At 38.9% G+C, this 18336-nt stretch overlaps 1 protein-coding gene across 1 annotated transcript; it reads right to left on the bottom strand.

Moving 5' to 3' along the window:
- Window positions 1-9811: 9811 nt before the first annotated feature.
- On the bottom strand, window positions 9812-18254 carry BCAS2 (BCAS2 pre-mRNA processing factor). The gene is made up of 7 exons (XM_079761690.1): window positions 18138-18254; window positions 17938-18030; window positions 14957-15027; window positions 13547-13708; window positions 12303-12353; window positions 11541-11621; window positions 9812-10117 (listed from the first exon to the last, which is right to left on the bottom strand). The coding sequence occupies exons 1-7, from the start codon at window positions 18228-18230 to the stop codon at window positions 9991-9993; spliced, it is 678 nt and encodes a 225-aa protein (XP_079617816.1). The 5' UTR covers window positions 18231-18254; the 3' UTR covers window positions 9812-9990.
- Window positions 18255-18336: the final 82 nt, after the last annotated feature.

Below are 18336 nucleotides of genomic sequence, written 5' to 3' on the forward strand. Positions count from 1 at the left end.
TAAAAGTGTATGTCAAGGTGGGTTTGGAGAATTAGGAAAATTTCACTACTTCTTGAATTGGTAGATAAGACTTCAAAGGTAACTGGTCTTAGATTTAGAAATGATAGCAGAACTTACTATGCAGTTTATGTGTTTTAATTAGCACATTCCTTACAACAACCCTAATAGATAGGTACAAATTTTGTGCACATTTTTCACATGGGGAACAGACACAAAGGATAAATACACGGCCTTGAGGTCACCGAGCTGTACGTGACCATCAAAGTTTCCTCCTGGAAGTCTGACAACCAGCAGGTTCACTGCCTGCTTCTCTGGAAAGCTTTGTATGCCATGGCACAAAGTGCAATTTTTAACTACAGGTAACAAAGAGCCAATAAAATTTAAAAAAAATGACTTCATAGTTTAATTTTGGGGGGAACATTAGTTTGGTAGGAGCTCTGGGGGAGAGGTAGTAGGGAAAGAATGTTTACAAGGAGAACAGGGAAGAAGCTATTCCTAACATTTAGAGATGAAGTCCTGACCAGTGGCAATGAATACAGGAAGCTCAGGATTAGAGTAACAATTCCAAAGTAAATAAATAGGATTCATGGCCAGTGGGATAGAAGGATTAAGGAGGTGCTAAAGGCAAGTGGAGTCTGAGAATCTGGAAAAACATGCAGGGCCCCTGGCTAAAGATAACAGATTAGTGAGTCATCCGGTTTATTGGTGGCAATTGAAGCCTCTGAGAATGGATGGCTCAGGTGACTAACTCAACAGAGCCTTAGGGAACACCAGCAAGGTAGCAAGGGGCAGAAGGAGAGAAGTAGTCTACAAAAATGCAGATGAAGACTGGTAGAACTGGTAGGAAGATAGTAAACATAAAAATAGAAAGCACGGAGGACCATAAAAGAGGTACAAACAAAGGAATGTGGGGGTTCAGAGGCAGATTACAACTTAATCTTTCTGAGCCTCTGTTTAGTCATCTGTAAAATTGGGTTGGACTAAGTGGTCCCTGAAACCTACACACACACACACACACACACACACACACACACACACACACAAACACACACACACACAGTAGAGATGGAGATCATTTATAATTAAGGGGTGAATTTGTGGCATAGCCTATAGCTGCAAATCCAGGGAAGGAAGAGATTACAATAATATAGGTAAAGAAGCTTATGGAAGAAGAGCGAGCGTGGTGATGGGTTGGATTTAAATAGAGAAGAGGAAAAGCCTGAGTAGAAATAAAGATGTGAGGCCACTTACTTACCTGATGAACTTTGAGGTCTTAACTAGAAATTCATGGGAAATAGGGTGTGAGGTAGGTAGGGTAAGGCCAGATGATGGTGGTCCTTACAAACCAGAGGATGGAGTTTAGAAATGGCACGGAGGCATTAGGCAGCTACTGCAGATTCTTGGACAGGGCTGTGATATATTTAAAGTACAGGATATAGGTAATTTGATCTCCGCTATTGCTATTTTTACTGCCCAAAATGTCTATTGCTATGACACTTTTCCCCATGGCCATTTTCACACTGTAGTGAATGATGTGTGTGCCGCCCAGATCGCTCCCTCCCTAGGTCCCAAGCTCTCCAGCTCTGACCCGGTAAACAGCTGGCAACTTTCAGCCAAGTCTCTCTCTGGATCTTGCCCTTGGTGGAGAGAGCCACTGTGTCCAAAGTCATTGCCACTGCACCAGGAGCAGCCCCCATTCGACCACTGGTGGGTGGTGTTTACAAAGGCCCAGCCAACCCTCCTCAGTTCAGAAAAACTCAGACGTGGCACCCCAGCTCCCCAGCAGGGGATCAACCAAGACCTTTGTTACAACTGCATCACAGTTCATTCAGCTTCTCCTGCGGCTAAATCCTTCTTTCGTCATTCCCCCACAGGTGTTAATCCCAAGAACTTCCTGTGTGTTCATTTCCATCTCAGAATTATTTTTTCCTGGAGAACCAAACTGCAACACACATGGGAATTGTATTTTCACTCAAATCTTCTTCTATGCTACTTAACAATTTAACGGTGGAAAATCTTGTGAGCGCAGATTTTGTTTTGAGCTGTTTTTCTCAACCATTTTCACATTTGTAGCTTCCAACACCAAGATATCCTTTTATAAAACCTGCAGTATCTAAGATCACATACCCCTTTCGGCAATATACATCAGGTCACATGTGAAGAGAGTATAGCCACAAACAGCTAAGTCCAACTAATGAACACCATGGGGAAGGAAATAATGGTTTGGTGGGAACCACGTGTTGGCAGGCTATACCCTTGGCTAACAGAGCACGTAGCTCGGTGCCCTGTATATACACTTGGAGGTCACAGGCGCTCTGCAGAGGGAATCCATAGCTGGAAAGTTTACAGAGTGCTGTTTCAGGTCACAAAGAAATTATGACATCATTGATTTTCTTTTTTTTGCAGTTGTCCAAATATCTTACATTTATATATTTTGCACACAGCACCGTTTAAAAAAAAAAATCACCAACCATTTCACTACCAGATGGCTTTCGCTAAGCACATTACTGTCCTTCAGTTTAAAAACATCATGAACAAAGTTCAAAAATGTAAAACTTGGAATAAAAATAGGCAACACACTGTTGTCATTCTAAAATTGGCAGTTAAGTAGTTAGTACTGGTAGAATGGTTGCCTCAGTGTCCACAGCATCAAAGGATATTGCCAAGATGAGGATTAGTCTGGCAGCTTTTGAGGGAAGAATGCGGTGTGGAAAAGGGACTGGAGAGACTGGCCATCTGTTGCTGATGGCCTGTGTCACTTTTGTCCTTAAGAGGTTTTGTTTCTCAAAATGCCTTTTCCTCAATAAGAGTAATAGATGTAGTTTAGACACAAGTAGTGTCCATGCTCACTGAAGTGACCAAGTGTTTAACCCTGAGGTAGATGGGCTCACATTGCACTCTGTATAATATATACAGATTCTGCAAAGGGAAACGTATTGAAAGCTGGCTGTGTAATTGACATATTGCCAAAGAATAAATTATATCCTGTACTGTGATTATGTATTCAGCAATAATGAATACTAGGAGAAAAGAGCAAAGTAGTAATTATACCAATTACAATTGATTAGTTGGTATTAACATAAAATGATGTGCTTATTTTATTATACTTTCTTACTCCACAAGAAAGCTCTAATGTCTTAAGCTATCTGGTTCCTCTTCAAAATCCCTTTTTATAATTGATTAGATTCAGTGAATTTGGAAGAAGACTGGAAATGTGTATTATTACTAATGATGAAATTTTATCTGGTTGTGCTACCATTTTCATTGGTTTATGTTATTATGGTTTCTAATCAGTTTTTCCTGTGCTATTGGAATGGCAACTGCATTTTTTAAATTTCATTTTTCAATTACAGTTTACATTCAAAATTATTTTATTTTAGTTTCAGGTGTATGCATTTTTAAAATATTTTTTAAAATATATTTTTATTGATTTCAGAGAGGAAAGGAGAGGAAGAGAGAGATAGAAACATCAATGAAGAGAATCATTGATTGGCTGCCTCCTGCACGCCCCCTACTGGGGATCGAGCCCACAACCCCAGCATGTGCCCTGATTGGGAATCAAACCGTGACTTCCTGGTTCATAGGTCAACGCTCAACCACTGAGCCAGCTGTGTATACATTTTTTTAATAGAACAAAATAATGCAAAAGAACTATAATAATTGGAGCACATGAAGATCCACTATTGTTTACTTTTTGTTAGAAGTTGAGATGAAAGAATTGAGATTTTATTAAGAAATTTTGGTGGCGCCGAAACCAGTTTGGCTTGGCTCAGTGGATGGAGCGTCGGCCTGCGGACTCAGGGGTCCCAGGTTCGATTCCAGTCAAGGGCATGTGCCTTGGTTGCGGTCAATGTTTCTAGCTCTCTATTCCTCTCTCTTCCTCTCTGTAAAAAATCAATAAAAAATATATATATTTTTAAAAGTCTATTATCTTTAAAAAAAAAAAAAAAGAAATTTTGGTGGCAAGGTAATCGCAATTCTCTATAAAGTAGAACTCTGCTTCTTTGCAGATCTCCAAAGTGTGAATTTGACAGTTTAGCAGAACAACTTGATAATCTTATATACTTCTGGTGAGGTGGGCGCCCTTTACATTTTTAACAATGAAAATGAAGTCTATTAAATTGAAACTCTGAAAAAACACCCACACACAGAAAGATCCTTCAATGTGTGAAACACCAGAGTAAATTAACTAACTCTATTTTCCTGAAGTCATGGAATGGAGAACAGACAGGTATGAGTAATTTATTCAACTTTTAAGTGACAGTGACCTTGTGCCCTCTATGGTCAAACAAGCATACTACAAGAAACAAGCAGTTCTCTTAAAAGTAGGAGAGCCCTGGTCCAGTGGCTCAGTGGATTGGAGTGTTGTCCTGATGTTGCCAGGGTTGAGGTTCGTTCCCTAGTCAGGGCACGTAGAGGAATCAACCAGTGGGTGCGTGAGTGGAAGGAACAGCAGATTTCTGTCTCTCTCTACCTATCTATCTAAACAATAAAGGAGAAAAAATTATTTAAACAAGTAGGAGAGCATAACAATGTGAATTGAAGGGAAGATCTTCAAACTTAGTGTGCAAAGTAGAAGACATAAGACAAGGCAAAAAATACTTAAGTGTGACTAAGTAGATGTGCTTAGGGTCAACTTACTGAGTGGCTAAGATTTAATTATAATTATAAGCAAAAGCCGAACATAAAAGGTCACTAACAGAATTCAATTTACGAAAGTTATTTTCCACAATGTAATATACAGTTGATGTATTATAGAATTGTATACTTGAAACCTATATAATTTTAGTTATTAGTGTTACTGTCACCCCTCCTTCTCTTATTGTATTTAAGGCACTTCTTTTCACTTGGTGAAATGTAATGGGACATTTGGGGTACCTCCCATTTCATTTCTAGGCTCTGCAGAATGGGGTTATATATTCACACGAGCAAAATTTAGTTATCACACACAAAAAATTTTTAGTTATCACAAAATGTTGATATCCATTTTAGAAGCATTTCTATCTGTAGCATCTTGTATATAAATTAATATTATTTTTTCCATCATCTTCTATTGGTTTGACATTCTCTTATAATTAATTTTTTATGATGGTGCAAAATCAGTTTTGAGAAAAAAGTTTAACTTAAGGTGACACAAAACATTGCAGTTGGTATTAATGGTTTTTACTGTACAGTAAAATCTCATTTCATGAATATAAATGGCTATGTTTTTAAAAATAAATTGCTCTGTTGTATCCAGATAACATTAAAATGTAAATTTTCTGCTACTGTGAATAGACAAGACTGTTGCATCATTCAAGTAAAATAAATGCTAAGCACGTTGTTCACATCATTATCAGCACAGTATCCTTTTTGTCTGTGTGCCACCTTATCTTCTAATGTTAGCTTGACAGTAACTTATGGTGTGCTGCTAGATAAGTCATCAAAATCCAGGGCTAAGAGTCCTGGTTGGTAAGATGTGGAAATTAAGGGCATGACTTGCAACTTGCATCTATCACTTCAGTTCCTATCTCACTGGACACAACCTAGTCACATGGTGTCTGATTGGATGGGAAACTGGGACATTAGTTTTTAGCCGAGCCGCCCAGTGCCCAGCTACTTCTATAGTTGTAGAAGGGGATAACATGTTAGAGGGACACAAAGTAGTCTCTGCTACCGTTAAGTCAATGAGACAGTACGCTCTGGGTTTATCCTGTTCCCTCTCAAAAGACCTAAGATTCCAACCAAGTGAGATAGTCATTAAAGGGATCATCTTGAATGTATATATTTAAAAAGACAGTTATTAAAAACTTCAAATCTTGACCTACTGTTAATAACCAATTACTTATCCCTGATCTCTCAACAAAACACTACAGCTGTGGAGTTTTATGGCTGTTTCCCAGCCCAAGTATGTAATACACTAGTAAAAACACCCCAATTCTCCACTACAAAAATTACATCAGAATAAATGTAACATGTCTATTACACTTTATAAAGAAAAACATCATGGAGAGTAGGTGGGTGAACTGCTTATCATACTGGGCCAGCCAAGTCCAAGAGGTTATCTCTTAACCTAGAGAGTATCTGACGTATAATAGATACGTTACTTTTATCTGCACAACTCCCCTCCTTCTGCTGGGGACTCACCACCCCCATCTTACTTTGGGGAAATTATCACTCAAATCCAGTCACCTGGACAGCAGTCTTCTCATTCTGTCCTCACCTGGCAGGGGGTAAGAAATTTTGGGGTCTTTTTAATGTTTTTTAAAAATTGATTTTAGAGAGAGAGAGAAACATCAATCGACTGCCTCCTGCACGTGCCCTGACCGGGAACCGAACCCACAACCTTCTGGTGTACAGAATGATGCTCCAACCAACCAAGCCACACCGGCCAAGGCAAGGATGTATTTCTTAAAAAATAAGATTTGCTTCTTGCACATCTGCTTTCTCGTTTCCCATTTGTTTCGTTCCTTGCCTTTCATGATCAAGATGTCTCAGCTACCTGATAATCCTCACTCGATTGCCTGTTCATGTATTTTTTAAAACTATATTTTTATTGATTTCAGAGAGGGAGATAGAAATATCAATGATGAGAGTCACTGATTGGCTGCCTCCTGCATGCACACTATTGGGGATCAATGGTGTAACCCGGACATGTGCCCTTCACTGGAATAGAACCTGGGACCCTTCAGTCCACAGGCTGACGCTCTATCCACTGAGCCAAACCAGCCAGAGCTTGCCTGTTCATATTTAAGAGGAGCTAAAACATAGATTAGAAGCTCTGCGGGTTATGGTGGAAAGGGGTTGTTGAACCTCACTGCTGAGTGATCTGGCAGGGTCATTTATTGGGAAACGCTCACTTTCAAGAATGTGAAGTCTTTTCTCTTGTGCTAGTTATTCTCCAAGAGACTTCCAATTTCCTGCTGAGAGGGCAGAGGGCAGGGGATTGAGGGGTGGATCACAGCCTCAGTATGAATCCATTCACATAATCCATTTTTAAATACAGAACTGAGTGGCTCTCACCTTTGATAATGCATCTGTATCAGTTTCCTAGGGCTGCAGTAACAACCTACCACAAACTGTGGCTTAAGACAACAGAACTTTATTGTCTCACAGATCTGGAGGCTAGAAGTCTGAAGCCAAGGTGTCAGCGAGGCCATGCTTCCTTAAGGCTCTAGAAGTGATTCCATGCCGCTCTCCCAGCTTCTGGTGCTTGCCAGTGTTCCTTAGCTTGTAGACTCATTGTTCCAATCTCCTTCATGCGGTCTTCTTCCCTTGGTGTGCCTTTCCCGTGTTTCTGTCTCTTCCCCTCTTCTTGCAAGGACACTGTCAGAATGGATTTAGGGCCCACTCTCTACTCTGCCCCACCTAATGACTTTAGGATTGAATTGTTGGAAAGGGAGTGGGAGGATATTAAAACATGTCCACGTTTTAAAAAACCAAACATGTCCACAAATTCTTCAACAATATTTCTATCTGAGGTGGCATCTAATACTCCTCTTGAATATGGGCTGGCCTCTCTGGCTTGCTTCTAATACAGTGATGCAGAAGTAACACTGTGTGACTTGTGTGAGTCTTCCCAGCCCAGGTGTGAGAAAGGAGTGGACTCCATTAAGAGGACACTAGTCCCAGCCACCATCTGTAAAAAAAACTATAAAAGAACTCCTATGATTTTTCTACCTGAGCACAATAAACCCTCAGAACTGTGAGGGATAATAAATGCTTCTTATTGGTTTATTTTGCTAAGTTTGGGGTGGCGGTAATATTGGATTAGAACAGAAGGGTAGAAGAAAGGAAGGGAGAAGGGGAAGTAGGGGCAGAGGAAGAGAAAGTACACATATAGTATGAAAACTAAAAAAATAAACTTTAAAAAACTACAAGTGGTAATATGATTAAATTATTTAAGACAAATTACAAACATGCCAGTGAAACTTGATTAAACTGAAAAATCTTTGACATGGGTTAGAAAGCTCAGTTTCTAAGTTGACAGGTTATGATGGACTATTTTACTCTTATCCCTGGCCAATGCTTTCCTTGTAGGATGAGGAGACCCCAAACCAAATCGTCTATTGTGAGGTAAACATTATAAATATTTAGTGTTTGCTGCATATGTTAAATCTCTTCAGAAAAAAGCAACCTGGGTATTTTATCTTGAGGGCCTTAAGTAAGAATAGCTTATGTTGCAAGGGAGAAAATGCAACTCAAAGTGACTTGCAAAAGGGGCAACTTATTGGCAGTGGTGGGGCTGGTTAACTTGCTATAGTTCATCCAGTATCATACAGATTTTCATTTTCTCTTAGCTTTGTTGGGGCCATCCTCAAACTCTACATAGTTATGAACGAGAGAATTCTGTGGGACCAAATTTTATGAACAAGATTAATTTTTAAAAAACACAAAGAATGACCAGTCTTAGTCATTTGTTGTTTACTAGAACTACTGCTTTCTATGGAGTAGTACACCCTAAACCCAGCTCACCACTCACCTCGGCCAAGGAAATACGCAAGCTTCCTAAGGTGGTCACTACAGGAGACTGGGATTTACTAGCAAACAGTACAACAAAGGACTTGAGTATCACGCAGAAACAGGCAGGGGCAAAGATGACCTGAAATCTGGTCTTTCAGTCAAGGAAGGAAAGAACATACAATTTCTTTGGGTTCAGTAGAAGATACAGCAAATTGGAGTAGGCAACAGTGGAATTAACATTCCATGGGCAATAATAAAAATTTTTAAAAGCATCAAAAGATCCCCTAGCTAGTTTGGCTCAGCGGATAGAGTGCCGGCCTGCAGACTGAAGGGTCCCAGGTTCGATTCTGCTCAAGGGCACATGCATGGGTTGCAGGCTCAATCCCCAGTAGGGGGCATACAGAAGGCAGCCAATCAATGATTCTCTTACCATTGATGTTTCTCTCTCTCTCCCTCCCTTCTCTGAAATCAATAAAAATACATTTTTAAAAAATCAAAAGATTACATTTGATGCTCAAAATATCTTTAAAAAATATTAAAAAGAAATAAGTAGCACTGACTTGTGAAGGTCTTTATACATGAAGACTATCCTTTGATATGTTGTAAGTATTTTTTCTGAATTGGGCAGGACTCTTGTATTTTCAAATCCTCACAAGTAGAGTGGGTAAGAATACAACTCTGGTGCTAGACTGGGGTTCAAAACCTGGATGGCACTTTCTAGCGATAAAACTTCGGCAAGTTAACTCAGCACCTGTTACAAGTCTGTGTATGGGAACAACAGTACCTACTGTCTAAGGTTTTGAGGATCAAATATTACTTTATTTGTGTACGTTTAGTTCTGCCTAAAGCACTTAGAACAATGCTCAGTACATATTAAGCTTTTTGTAACTGTTACCTATGGTAAGGAAAACAGATGACATACATGGAGTCACTGTCTGTCTTTTCTTTAAAATGTTTTTATTGATTTGAGAGAGGGGAGGAGAGGGAGAGAGACAGAAACATCAATTGGCTGCCTCCCATATGTATCCCGACCTGGGACCGAAGCTGCAACCTAGTCACGGGCCCTGACTGGGAATGGAACCAGCGAGCCTTTGGTGCACAGGACGACACTCAACCACCTGAGCCACACCGGCCAGGGCACCACTGTATTTCTTAAGTCTTGTTTGAATCAAGAATTTGTATAGAACTATCTCTTTATTTGAAAAATATATAAACTAAAAGTCTCCACCTTCTTGTATATGTTGAAAACTTTCATTAAAGATCTCTTGGATATAAAATATGGTCCAAGTGGCTCAAAATGAATTCTATGACATATTCTAAAGTCATACTTATTTTGAAAGTCTGAAGATTTTTTTTTATGGTAAAAAAATACCAAGCTGAAACTTTTTATTTTGCTAATGTACAAATAGAAGATCACAGTCCACTTGTTATGGTTTCTAAACACAACTGATGATTTCTGTAAGATGCTGCTGACCTTCACAGAGCAGTGCCTGATCTTCTGTGAAAGCCCAACCTGCCTTCCTTCCGATCCACCAATTTAATGTCTTTTCAGAAGTCTTGTCGAATGTTTTCTTTGTTGGCCTCTCCCAGTTGCTGCTTCATTTGAAAGACTTCATTTTCTAATTGTACAATAGTCCTTTCAATCTCATAATTCTTACTGACCAGGGATACCCAACTAGAATAGAAAAATAAAGAAAAAATTATTCATTGTAAAATTTCTTTTAGATTTTACCAGATATACATTTTCAGCCACGGCCGTAACATTAATCTTCACTTTTAACTTTTCTTTTCAATGTTTTTAATGATTTCAGAGAGGAAGGGAAAGGGAGAGAGAGGTAGAAACATCAGTGATGAGAATCATTGATCGGCTGCCTCCTGCATGCCCCACACTGAGGATTGAGCCCACAATCCGGGCATGTGCACTGACCAGGAATTGAACCGTGACCTCCTGGCTCATAGGTTGATGCTCAACCACTGAACAACACTGGTTAAGATGCATTATTTCTTACAACTACATGTGAATTTATAATTATTTCAAAAGAACTGAAGAGATAAGAGTGAGAGAAGATAGTATTTTAAGTGATTAACTGAAAAGGAGAGAGGAATAGGACAGAGGCATTAGTTAAACAGTGGAGAAATTTCTGGAACTGATAAGAAAGAGTTCCAAAAAAAAAAAAGAAAGAGTTCCAGTGATTCAAGGAGACTTCCCCTAGGAAAAAATCTCTAAAGACAAACAAAAAGAAACACACATGTATGTTTGGGTTATATTAGCTTGGAAAAAATATGAAAAGATGCCTAATAAGTAACATGGAGTACATGAAGGTGGAGGGGAAGGTGAAACAAGGAGAATAATGTATGTGACGGAGGGAGGGAAGGTAGAAAAACAGCAAAGAAAAAATAATACAAAAATTCACAATTATATTTAGGAATTTGTATAAACTTATTTGTGTATATGAAGAACAACATTCAAAAAAGAAAATACAGCCCTAGCTGGTTTGGCTCAATGGATAGAGTGTCGGCCTGTGGACTGAAGGGTCCCGGGTTCAATTCTGGTCAAGGGCATATGCCTGGGTTGCTGGCTCAATCCCCAGTGGGGGGTGTGAAGGAGGCTCATCAATGATTCTCTCTCATCATTCATGTTTCTCTCTTTTTTCCTCCCTTTCTCTCTGAAGTAAAAATAAATAAAAAAAAAGAAAAGAAAAAGAAAAGAAAATACATAAACAAAGGATAAAAAGGACTGAGACACAAATTATCAAGAAAGTACTAAAAACTCCCTTCTGAAAGCTAAAAAATAGATAATTTTTCCTCCTTTAACAATAGGTAGAACTGCATTCAGAGAAGAAACACTGCACTGCAAACAGGGCAGTCTAAGAACAGAATCAACTAGCAGCGGTGCAGGTTTTGGTTTCCCTCTTCCACTGTCTTCTAAGCCCGTGCTTCAGAAAGAGGCAAGGCGGTGAAGAGCAGGGTTCAGAAGACAGCATTGCTTTGACACCTGTGGCATCCATCCCATTGGAATACTGTTTGAATCAGACTATTGAATCTTGATCTTAAGTTTACTAAGCAATTTAACACATGATGGAATTGTAGGTACTCACTTTGACTCCATTTCTCTTAATTTAGATCCAGCTGTGAGTTGCATGTTCTTTCGCTGCCAGTTTAAATCTTGAATATGTTTCCTGTGAAAAAATATTTATAATTTTGCTAAATTTGTACCCCACCTACATTTGTACCCCACATAAATTTGTACCCCACCTACATTTTAACATTTTCTATTGACTAAAATCAACCGAAAAAACCTAGTCAATATATCTTTAATTCCTTGAGAACAGATATATGAAATCATAGACTTATTCCAGAAATTAACTTTCTTCTAGTTATTTTTCAATTAAATTTCTTAAAACATGCCTATTGTGAAAAAATTAAGCATACACACATATGCAGGCTAGAAACTGAAAGTCCTCCTCCCATGTGCTTCTCCTCCTCCCTGAGAACTGCTGGTAAGTTTTTGGTAGATGTCCTTTGGACTCTTTCCTATATAAGTATGTATGTGTTTTTTGTTGTGTTTTTTTACATAAATCAGAATATGCCTGCTATTCTGCAACTTTCCCCCTTCTAAAAGTTCCTTTTCAATGTCTGCAGATTGTAAATTGCAAGTGACCTGGTAGAGATGTTTTCAGACCGCAGGTCTATTTCTTCTCCACCCAGGTGGGGCACACCAACACTGGATGCTGGACAAAGAGCAGATCATCAACTGCTTACTCTCATATGACTATAATCCATTGGTTCCTTTTTCTTCTCACTCTATTAATTAGGGATTTACCTAAACTTTATTCTGAAATAAAGAGGAAAAATTTTACCTTAACTTCTGGAGCTCTTTCTGTGCATGTTCAATCATATGCACTAGATTTCTAAGGAAGAAAATGAGAAAAATCAGATTGAGGTACATCAAAATCTAATAGAACCAATTAAAAGTGATCTAGCTGACACAGGGTCATATTTTTCTGCTTAAAAATAGTTAAGATTGCCCTAGCTGGTTTGGCTCAGTGGATAGAGCGTTGGTCGGCAGACTGAAGGGTCCCAGGTTCGATTCTGATCATGCCCGGGTTGCGGGCACTTTGCTTCTGGTGTTCTCTATTTAGTCAATTCTTATTTTTGCAGATTCTGTATTTAGGAATTTTTCTACCCAATCAGATTCATTTGTAACCTCAAAGTCAATACTTGCAATGTTCTAGATCATTCGGCAGACATCTCAGAGCAGTAAAAATCTGAGCAGTGGACGCACGTGTTCCCAGCTGAAGTGGAATAAGAAGAGGCTCTGCCTGCTTGTGTCAGGTCTCATACAGAGATGACCGAAGGATGGAGTCTAATTTCCGAGTCTGGTAAGTTACTCAATACTTCTGAACTTTGTTTTCTCTTTTATTTATTTTATTTACTTTTTAAAAAATTTTATTTTATTGGTTAAAGTATTACAAATGGTACTACATATATCTCTTTCCCACCCCCCCCCCCATGTTTTCTCTTTTAAAAAGTAAAGAAAATAGAATCTCCCAGGATGAGTTAATTACATGTACATGTGTATATATTTTCCCTAGGAGAAATGTTACACTATTTGCTTATTCAGTATTCAAGACCACTTTTATAGAACATAACATGCAACCAACAAGAATCAACTGTATAAACAATTCCCATTAAGGATTACATTCTACTAAGTTGTGATTTGTAAATCAGACCTCAGAACTCATTTTATTACAATATTATACAATAAATGTGGTAGTTAGGTTTATGTACACAAGCTCTGAGGTGGGTCTCAGATGGATGTGAAAGAGTCATATCGACTGGTTGCCTCCTGCATGCGCCCTGACCAGGCCCAGGGATCGAGCTGCAATCGAGGTACTTGCCCTTGATAGAATCAAATCCACAACCCTTCAGTCCCAGGGCCACTGCTCTAACCACTGAACAAACTGGCTAGGGCTCAGCTCTACCATTTTTATCCCAGTTCCTCTACCCTACTTCCTACATTAAAAAACAAAACAAAACAAAAACAAAAAAACCAAAGCTGTGGGTGGAATGGGTTTTTAAAAAACAATAAGCAATTTCTTACTCATTATATACTTTCCAGGCATTGCATCCATGCTGTGACATTAGTTCTAGATTCTCAATTCGAACCGCTTGATGCTCTAACTGGGCCATAGAATTGTTTACACATTCTTGCCATGCAGTAATGTCATTTTTCTGACCCGAGGAAGGGGCTGGAAGTTCATATCTGAAATTAAACAACAACATAACTACATAGTTCCCCAAACCTTAATTTCTCTTCCCAACAGAATGCCTCATGGGCCTATGCACACTATAAAAACTACAGAAGACTGAAGATAAGAGTCGGACCTTACACTAATAAAAAAACCTATTTACCCTAAGAAGCAATCAATTTACAAATAAGAGTTAGCAATATTATATACAGTTACGAAAAATTGTTCCCATCAATGTGAACAGATTCACTAACCTATGGTACATTCATATAAAGGATTGCTATATTAGATATTAAATGATGTTACTGACGTACACTTAAACATTAAGATGTTTGTAATGTAGTAAGGGAAAAAAGGACACAAAAAACCATGCTATCATTTCTGTAAGACACACCTACAATCCATTCACCTTCCCACCCACATACCCACACCCCTCTAGAGAAAAAAACTGGACCTCACTCTATTCTCTTCACACTGCCCAGTCTTTTAACACTGCCAATAGTGCCAGCAAATACTTTTCATAAATCTCAGCTTACTACTAATGAGTTACTACAAATGAAGTTTTCATTTCCATTTTAATGTTATTACTAGATACTGTGTAAAAACTGCAATTCTTAAAAAACTGAGAAAAATGCAACTGGAATCAAGAATACACCGTTAAAAAAAAAAAACTTAGGAAAAAATAAACCACACTTTATAAAAGTAGCATTTTTCAAACCTCTGACTATAACCTAGAGTAAGAAATATTTTACCCTGTGATCCACTACACAAAGCAATACTTACCTTTAGATGCAATGCATTCTGACATTTTCTATCCTACTTCCTTACAAAGTGCTGTGATGCCTTTCTAAATTTACTTCACAACCTACTGCTTATGGGTCATTACAAGTTGGTGGGAGCATCTTCCCATACACCAGAAGGTGGTCAGGGCACATATACCTGGATTGTGGGTTCCATCCTTGGTTGGGTTGCGTACAGGAGGCAACTGATCGATGTTTCTTTCTCTCTCTCTCTCTCTCCCCCTTCCTCTTTCTCAAATCAATAAAAACATATCCTCGGGTGAGGATTAAAAAAAAGGATTATCTTCGAACATTAACACAAGATTATATGAACTACTACTATATGGAAAAACAAATACATAAACAGACAAGGATTTTCTCCTTCCAATATTTGTTTTAACATGGCTATAGTAGTTTTACAAAAAAATTAAGATTAAAGTAAAGAATGATTTGAGCCCAGCTGACTCCAGAAATAGGACTTACCGTTTCATACTGAGCAATTCAATCGGTTGTCGAGCAGCCAGTCTTTCAAATTCATTTCTCATTATGTCTGTCTGATGAGTAAAAATTAGAGAAAGAATTGTTTCCAAAACCATATCAACAAGTTAAAATTAACCACCACCAAACAAATAATGAATCTAACCAACTAAAATACTTATACTTTATATGATCCATGATAATGGATCATTACCCTTCTCACAAGTCTTCTCTGGGTTAAATGCTCTTTAGGATCTGGAGAACAGGCACACACTTCCTACGTCAAGGGGCCCAGAGGAAAGGACTGATTATCCTAGGTAAGTGATTCTCAATCCCAGTAGTAGACTAGAATCTGCTGGGAGCTTTGAAAACAATTCCAATCTCAGCCACATCCCACCCTTTTCCCCCAGTCCACTTAATTGTCCTGAAGTGGAGACTGGACATGATTATAATTTTTAATTCACCAGTCAATTGTAAACTAAAGCCAGTGTCAAGAATCATGGATGTAAGTATTCGTTGGAGGTGGGGAATAGAGGGCTTGGACATAAAATGATTTGCTGTAAGGCTATGAACCTAAGTCTATGGTTTCTTTTTTGGTCCTGGCTGCTATTTTTACACTTTACTCTTTACCAAGAATGAAGGGGGAAATGGGCAAAACAAAAACAAACAAAAGGGGGGGGGGTGGGTTTTGAGGACAAATATGTGATACCTTAATCAATAAAGTAATTTAAAAAACAAACAAACAGAAAAACCTGGTTTCTGCTACCTGGTCTAACAATTTTACTATTTTCCAAAAAATTGTGGTATAACTCTGTTTCTTTGGGTCCAATATCCTATTCCATTTGTTCTGCATATTTCCAGCCCTGAATATAAAGAACTGTGTAAGTGAAATATTTAGTTATCCCATGTTATTTCATTTTTGAAGGTTGCAACTTTCTCAACAATTAGGCCTAAGGGAGGGTTGGGGGGAAAAGCCTGCCAGCAGCCCACATTCCTGGTTTACAAGTTTTGCATTAAGAATTTCTTATTGGAGAAAACCTTTTTTTTTTTTCTTTTCTTACTACTGCTGAGTTACACAAAGCTCTAAGAAAATATAGTTATCTAGTTTCCTGCAGAAAACCAGGGTATTCTAGCTAGAGGATATGCAGTGACAGACAAGGACAACAACCAACAATTAGATAAGAGAGAAGCTATAAAAATGAAGCAAGCAATCTGAGCCATTAATGGAGGAACTCTTACCTAACTCACATGGCCAGTAAGTGAGAGATCTGGAGTTTGAACTCAACTCGCTGCAAAGACTGAGCCAACTCTCATGGAGCTAATTTATAAAAAAACACTAGGCATGTCTGGCACTAGTAAGCGTTCACTGAATAAAACTGCCTTAGAAGCTCTTTAAATATCTAGGTGCCTATTGTGTATCAGGCAGTGTTCTAAGTGATAAAGATATGGTGGTGAAGAACACATAACTACTTTAATTCTTTATACAGCTTTATCAATAATATAATATTTTCTGACTTATTTGTCTGTGCTCACACTCTCGAATGTAACCTCCATGAGTATGGACCTTACCTATCCTGTGCCCCCTTACCTGGCATAGAAAAAACCTTCACGAATAGTTGTTAAATGCATTAAAGGGCAATTTCAAAGCCATTTGGAGGAGTGGTTAAGGTCTTGAGCAAATTAGTTAGCTTCTCTAAGCTGCAGTTTTTTCATCTAAAAAATTTGGGATAATAAACATAATTATATAGTTCACAGGGCTATTTTTAGGACAGAGAGTGAGCCCAGTACACTACCAGCTCCTATTATTAAAAAGGATTAAATAATCAGAATACTAATTATAAAGCTAGGAAGCATGGTGTATTTTAGAGAGCTAAAAAAACTGGTTCAAGTATTTGTAAGTTTGTGATTGAATGCAATCTCTGAAACTTTCAAAAATCAATCTACTAAGAAAGCATTATTGTACTTAATTCTTGATGTGGTAATATCTATATTTGGATAACAATATTTAGAAAAAGCATGGGAAAATAGCGTATCGTGGGAAAATCTCTCTCCTACTTACTAGTAAAATAGTCAATATTTTTTTCAAGTTACTTCAATAAAAATACTGCATTTTAACGATAGAATTCTTTCATAAATAAATGGTTACCTATAACGGGGAAAACCCCCAAACATGTATGTATTAAAATGCTTAACAGAATCCATTAATTTAAAAGTAATATTTTACATTTAATTTTGCTCATTAGACCCTAAATATCTTGGGCGTACAGACAAAATATGTAAATGGTATATTACGTCGATATGGTTGGTCCCCTCATTCACCTTCTGTAAACATCTAGGCTTTATACAAAGGCTACTACCACCCAGTGGTTCTCAGGAGCTTAGGTCATTAGGTTTATCTATATTTAAAAACCCTAGATCACTTTAGAGTGGACCTCAGAGCGTGGAGGACCCCGCTGAGAATTAACACAAGGAATCTCAGAAACACGTACTAATTTTTGCACTGTTAGGTAATTTTCGGACCTTCAGAAAGTCTGTGGGTCTCAGAATAAGAACCCCAGAGCAGAAGGCTTATCTATCTAGCTGTTGTTTTTTTTTTTAAATCCTCACCCGAGGCTAGTTTTCCATTGATTTTTCAGGTAGAGTGGAAGTGAGGAAAAGACAGAAACATCGATGTGAGAGAAACACATCAGTTGGTTGCCTCCCGCATGCCCCCCGACCAGGGCCCGGGCCTGCAACCGAGGTACGTGCCCTTGACCAGAATCCAACCGGGACCCTTGGTCCGCAGGCCAACGCTCTATCCATTGAGCAAAACCGGCTTCGGCCTATCTAACTGTTTTCAATGGACTGGTAATACCTATGCAAGTTAAGCAAGCAATACTTAAAAAGCCCGAATTTAGAATTCACTTGAACGTGGTAAGGCTCTCAACCCAAAGTAAAGATTCGCGGGAATGCTGATTCCTAGGCCGGGCTCAAGACATCACACTTACCTCAAAAGCAGAATAATCCGGGGCTGTCAGGTAGCTCAGGTAGTTCTTAGTAGGTCGGTATCTGCGAGTTTCCTCCTCCACCAGTGCCGCAGCCTAAGAACGAGAATGGGGGCCAGTGTTGGGGCAGCAAATGGTACGCTGCTGCTTCAGCTCCAAGGGCCAGCGAGCGCGGGGTCTCCTACGTGGACACCCAAACTCACCGCTTCCCGCACTCCAGGCGCTTCATAACCTTGGTCAAAATACGGCAGCGCATCCACCACAGCCTCTCCGGCCACCAAACCCGTGCCCGCCATCCTTCAGTTCACCTGCGTTTTCTGAATCTGCGCAGGCTCAGGCGCGGAAATACGCCTGCGCCCGCCGCGCACGATTTACGTCACGTGCGCATGCTCAATTGTTGAT

Source organism: Cnephaeus nilssonii (genome assembly GCF_951640355.1).
Source record: "Cnephaeus nilssonii genome assembly, chromosome: 21".
NCBI classification, from domain to species: domain Eukaryota; kingdom Metazoa; phylum Chordata; class Mammalia; order Chiroptera; family Vespertilionidae; genus Cnephaeus; species Cnephaeus nilssonii.

Coding starts and splice junctions, on each gene's coding strand:
- BCAS2 (XM_079761690.1), bottom strand. CDS start 18,230: ATGGCGGGCACGGGTTTGGTGGCCGGAGAGGCTGTGGTGGATGCGCTG. Junction 13,709..14,956: donor GAATTGCTCAGTATGAAACG/GTAAGTCCTATT, acceptor GTTTAATTTCAG/ATATGAACTTCCAGCCCCTT. Junction 11,622..12,302: donor AAAGAGCTCCAGAAGTTAAG/GTAAAATTTTTC, acceptor ATTTTTTCACAG/GAAACATATTCAAGATTTAA.